Raw genomic sequence first — 6,000 nt, forward strand, 5'->3', positions numbered from 1 at the left:
TCCTTGAAAAAATGAATTTCTGACACAGTAATTTTTAAAGAGTAGAGTTATTCTGGGTTTCAAGGACGAGCAGCGACACAAACGCTGCTTTCAACCGTGAGTGGCAGTGTGAAGTCAGACATGAGTGAATCTGCCAGCAGGTGATATTAACACAACAGACCGCACCACGCCACAGGTGACAAGTGCAGCGGTGACGGATGAGTCCATGATGTGAATCTCAGATACAATGTTTAATATAGAAAGTAATTTACCTTCTGTGCATTAGACGTCCATCAATGTGACATTTATTTCCCTGCAGGTGTGTCTTCACTGTATCTGAGTCATCTCATCAGGTCACAGGTGAGTTCCAGAGACAAGTGAGGTCACAAAACAATGGTAGGTGTTTTTTATAAGGTCGTTTTTTATAATAACAATAAACGTACATTAGTATAGCCCCTTCAAGGGACCCAAGGACGCCATCAAGATAAAAATGATAGATTTTATTTGCAGTTGTCGCCCGTTTCTGGTGAGAAATGACCCATAAAGACAATGTTAAGAATGACTTATATCAATCAGTGTGCCGTGTTTGAAATGTTAAAGGACGATTTTATTCTCTCGTTAATTAACCTCTGTGGCTTGTCTGCGTGATCCATCGCACACAGCAGGAGACACAGCAAAAGGACGCTGGGTAAGAAATAGAGGTTATATATTTTATAGACACCCGAGGCCCCGTCTCGTCTACTTCACCTTCAAACATCCAGATGAACTCCTTGGATTGGCTCCTCAGCGCTGGTGACGGACCGCTCCCTGCGACACGATGACTTACATCGTCACTGATTAAAATGAGTGACATCAGAGTAGTGAGCTTGAGGTGCGATGTGGCCCCTGGAGGGCTCCATGTTGAGAATGGTTGGAAAATGAAGTCAAGCATCCATCTGCTGAGTTCGAATTCATTACCAGATGCACTCACTTTTGCATCATCTGCCCAGTGGCTATCGCCATGACTACGGCACCATGCTGACTGATGCAGACGGCAGCAGATGGGAAGTGGAAGTTGTTAATGTATACCAGCCACCCGCCTCCTCCCTCTGGACACACAAGTCCTCTCTTTCTTTGTTGTGACCCCATCATCCACATTACGAGAGCGAGCGAACCTCGAGGCATAAAGTCGTGGCTTCATTACCGGCGAAGCTCGCTCCCATTAAAAGCCACTCTTAAGCATTTTTCAAGGGCTTCCGCTGGCTCCCGAAGATTAAGACGTGTTTAAAACGAGACGGGAAACCTTTTACCGTGTCCTCTCTCGCTTTAGACACCGATCCGTAAGATTGTATATTGATTTTGTGGCTTACTCTAAAAGAAATACGGGCACTAATCCATGACGCACACGGACCTGAAAAGCTTATTAATAAAACCAAACATAATGGAAAATCTATTTTGCATAAATGATCTGAAACTCTAAGCATGGCCAGAGAGCGTGTTCAAATAAAGCACTTCCAATCCGAATCAAAGAAACTCCACTTCCTTCCTTTTTTCCATTTCATCCTGTGGGTGCATTTGAATTAATTTGAAATTCTAATGAAGTGACATTTCTGTCGTGAGATATCTTATAATGAAATTTCTCCATTTGTAAAGTAACAATAAGAATCGGAGACACAGTTCGATCTCCACCCTGAGGGAAACGGCTGTGCTGCCAAGAACATTGTGTGAAAATGTGACTCGGGCAGTAAATAAAAGAGTTTAAAAGCCTTGTTTGTCCTCAGTAATGTGTTTTATAGACGAGGCATGCAGCGTTATATATGTAAAGTTCATGTGATGAGATCAATTGTAAATAAAGCAGTAATAAAGTTTTTATTTGCAGAGGGACTGTATTTCCTCAAACGTGTGACATATTGAGAGCCCAATGCATTTGTCTCACTGTCTGATGCTGGTCTGGGAGGCCGTGACACCACCATCCACAACTCCTCCGACAGGAATTTACATCTGTGATAAAAGCACTCTGATTGTCATGTGTAATAGTATGACGCCAACTGATGAATAGGCTGTGATCACAATCTTTTTTAGTCTAATTTATAAATTAAAACGTGTCGAGGCAAAAACGGGGGCTTGGAGAAAAAATAGCACTCCCATGACTCACAAGTTGTTTTCCACTTTTCATCCCCCAAGGTCGGGAACTTTTGGCAGCAGGAAACAAATTCTCTCTGCTGTACAGATTTGAGCACATGGTGAAAAAAACAAACTGAATTTGAGTCTTTACACAATAAATTCTTGCATTTTGAGATTGTTTACAGTGGTCGATTCATTTTAATAACTTCTCGGGCATCTTTTAAGTCCAAAAGGCATCATCGTAATTTTTCCTAATCAAACTGTGAGGACAAATACGTCAATTGTGATTCTAGAATAAATACTAGAAGTGGTTGCACCTTTAGACTGAGACACTTTAATACTGACACAGAATAAATTATAAGAACAGTAAAAATCCAGTTTCAGCTTTAATTCCCTTACATCAGTTCTGTACAACCAGTCAGTCGTCTACTCGTAAAGGGGCAACAGGGTTAAAAATTGGTCTCTCTGTGCGTAGCTGTAGTTTTCCATAGCTCATCTCGAAGTTCTTCTTCGTGCCATTTAGTACCTCCAGACTACCGGCCCCGACATCATAGCCCCGCTCCCTCAGTCGCTGGATGCGGTAATTCACTATTTGTGTTGTCAGCTCCAGCACAGTTGGAGTGCCCATGATTTGAGACATGCTGATCCCAGCACGAAGGAGCAGCTGGAAGCGCTCTGCCAGAATATCCTCAGGGTAGTACAGCAGAGCGGGGCAGTTGAGGACAATGTTCCGCAGCTCTGCCTCGGAGCAGCCCACGGTTTCCTTGGAGTACGCGAGGCTGCGGCGCATGCTGTCCGGGTTCAGCTCGATGACAAAGCCCTTGAGTTTGGACATGAGGTGGAGGAGCTCTGCAGCGCTGAAGCCTTTGTCCCTGAGAAACAGCAAGTTCTGCCTCAGCACCTCCGGGGACTTGAGGAGAACAAACGGGTTCTGGCTCAGCAGCTTCTGAAGCCAGACCTTCATGTTGGCCTCCTCTCCTCCCAGCTCCAGGTAGGCCTCCTGGAGGCCGCGCACCATCACCTCGTTCTGCTCCACCGGCCGGCTGAAGCTCTGGGGGGCACTGGCCATGAGTTTGGTGATGATCCGCTTGTTGAGGTTTAAACTCTGGAAGTAAGCGATGTTCTGACGCTGGCTGTCGTGGTGGCTGGAGCAGGTGAAGAAAGAGGCCGGGAATTTCTCAATGATCCCAACCAGCTCTTTCTGGTTAGGGCACACAATCATCCACAGCTCTCTCTGAGCCTGCATCTGCTCCGGGTGACAGAGGACAGCCTCAGGATGATCTGCTAAAATCCGAGAGATTATGAACCCTGAGGCCCCCATGTCCTTCAGCAGATTGGACACCTCCCTGGTATAGGCTGGGTTCCTGTGCAGGACCCAGCCCTTAAGTTGCCTGACCTTCTGAACGTCCACGGAGAGATCATAGAGTTCCTGCACGGTCTGCTGGTTCTCTGTTGAACTCAGCGTCGAGCATATCCTGAGGTTTAGAGGTAGAGCGGCGACACGTAGGCACCGGAGGCTCAGGGATGTTGAGATCAACTTCAACATTGATGCAAAAGTCCTGATGCTGATCCCCGGAGAGAGTGAGAGAAGAAGGGACATTGGTTTGAAAGCCGAGCAGGAGAATAACTGTATATGTAACTATTGACAAAACATTTGAGAACAACGAATATAGATTTTTGAGGGCAAATATTGATACATATACGTTTCTTTTTAAGACCTTTCTTGCACCATAATAAATGAAAATATAGACGTATGACAGATGTTAAGAAAATCACAGCGTCATAATAATTTTCCCTTCCCCAGAATTAAGGATAAATAGTGAATAACCCTTAGAATTCCACTATTTCTCACATAATACAATCATAGACAGTCTCCAGAGTCTTTTCCCACGGGCGAGCTGAACGTAAGGAGTTAAATTAGGTGTTTGCTACGAGTTCCACGTGGGTCTTGTTTGTGGTTTCCTCATGTTATAAAACCCTTATGTCAAAGTTTGCATCTGAGAACCCAGAGACGCCTGCCCACGTTATTAATAATCTGACTGTTTATCTCTCTCCCTGCTTTGACACAGTCACCGGTTGATGCCCCTCCTCACAGCCTCGTTGTCATCACACAGGCTCCCCAGCAGCAGGGTGATGGTGACTCTGCACAGCTGCTGCCAGATGTTTCACAGGGGACAGTGGAGGAGGAGCCATTAATCACAGCTGTTGTCGACTCGAGAGTCAAATCAAACAGATTCGGGAGCTCGTTCCCACATAGTTGACAGTTTAAGTAAATCTGAACTTCACACTGGAGGTTCCCCCGTTGACTCAACGCATAAGGTGAACGACTTCAAAATAAAAGTCTTACATGCTAACTGCTATTAGCTTGCTGGCTAATCACTACAGGAGGCAGTGGCGCTGCTCCACCAGCATCGCGTGTGATTCCCCTTGGAGGTTTCACAATTAAACATAACTTACTATTGAACTAATGTGTTAGAACACATGAGGATGTATCTAAACAACAAGAACACATTGGTCAGAACGCGAGTTACCTTTAGCTGCGGTCAGCGGATGTGACGTTTTGTTATGAAACCGATTTCTTCTTCTTCTGTTTGTCTGTGTTGTCCGATTTACCACAGCGCCTTATAGAGGCGGTGGTGAGCACTGCAGCAAAGCACAACAAGCGTTTCTAATTCAAACTGGCCCCCTTAAAAAAATAGCTTTTATTACTGGGAAGATAAACATTCAACATTCATTACGTAGAAAGGTCTATGTATTGATTGTTCCCCCCCCCAAAAAAAACTCCTTCTCTTTTATTGCAGCCCTTTCGTCCAGTGCTAAAAAATAATTGGCCAAATAACATCTGTATCTCAGCCGGCAGTCGGTGCAGTTCCAGAGCTCCAGAGCCGGCAGCATACGGAGGCTCTGATGAGTGCAATCAGCACAGGGCTGAATTGGACTGAACACACGGAGAGTTTTCTCACAGTTGGTGCTTAATCATGATGCTTGATCACCAGCTCGGCAAGCTGTTCCCTCAGCAGCACGAGAGCCGCCGCTGCCGAGTGGGTAGCTGGGTTCATTATGGTTTATGGACTAGCAAACAGATGAAACGCCTCGAAGGGGAAACAGGTTGGTGTGTCCTTTCTGTTTTGAAAGCCAGTATGTTGACATGAGTGAGCTGGTTAATCGCAGATCACTGAGGGTGTTGTTATCGTGCTTCACGGGGGAACAACTTTCCTCAGAGTGGAAGCAGGGATGTGACACGACATGTGGGCCTGCAGAATAAACAGCATCATTCTCCCTTCGTCTATTTGCAGTCAACCTGTTGAGACTTCCCTCAAGCGTTTAAGCAAACTCACGCAATCAGTACATTCCCCTCCTGGCCCCTCCTCTTTCTCTATAAGCAAAATATGAACTCAAAACTTCAGCAGGAATAACATGAAAAAGAAATCACAAAAAAACAAATGTAATCAACTGATTAACTGAATCTTCAAAAGTAAATATACACACAGACTGAATATAAAGATAAAGCATAAGATCAATGGTGTGTATTTATATATTTTGTAGTCTCAATAATGACTCCAAGAACTCTACTGTACAGTTTTTGCCATTGACACACACACACACATTCATACACTGCAACTATGTGCAGATGTTTTTCTAGCACACAAATCAAGGACACTTTGGCACACACAGAGATAATATACATGATGTGTGACTGATAAAACAAACTCAACTGATTCCACACCACAGAGAGACAGACAACAAAGGCAGGGATGAGGATTGAACTTTGGATTTTATAACTAATGCTGTTAGGTTTTATGGAGGAGGTGGACCCATAAATGCAGATTCGATAAAAGGGGGAGGGGGGAGGGTTATTGGACACAGGTGAAACACATGAGGAAGAGGTGCAGACATACACAAGGGCGGGAAACAGGC

General features: G+C 44.8%; 1 protein-coding gene across 1 annotated transcript; it reads right to left on the minus strand.

Annotated features, from left to right (window-relative positions):
- Positions 1-2,116: 2,116 nt before the first annotated feature.
- On the minus strand, positions 2,117-4,671 carry mterf2 (mitochondrial transcription termination factor 2). Its single transcript, XM_053427733.1, has 2 exons — positions 4,614-4,671; positions 2,117-3,647 (listed from the first exon to the last, which is right to left on the minus strand). The coding sequence occupies exon 2, from the start codon at positions 3,626-3,628 to the stop codon at positions 2,501-2,503; it is 1,128 nt and encodes a 375-aa protein (XP_053283708.1). The 5' UTR covers positions 3,629-3,647; positions 4,614-4,671; the 3' UTR covers positions 2,117-2,500.
- Positions 4,672-6,000: the final 1,329 nt, after the last annotated feature.

Source organism: Pleuronectes platessa, chromosome 7 (assembly GCF_947347685.1).
Source record: "Pleuronectes platessa chromosome 7, fPlePla1.1, whole genome shotgun sequence".
In the NCBI taxonomy this organism is placed as follows: Eukaryota; Metazoa; Chordata; class Actinopteri; order Pleuronectiformes; family Pleuronectidae; genus Pleuronectes; species Pleuronectes platessa.

Bases quoted from the DNA above. Each gene is read 5' to 3' on its own strand.
- mterf2 (XM_053427733.1), bottom strand. From the start codon at position 3,628: ATGTTGAAGTTGATCTCAACATCCCTGAGCCTCCGGTGCCTACGTGTC.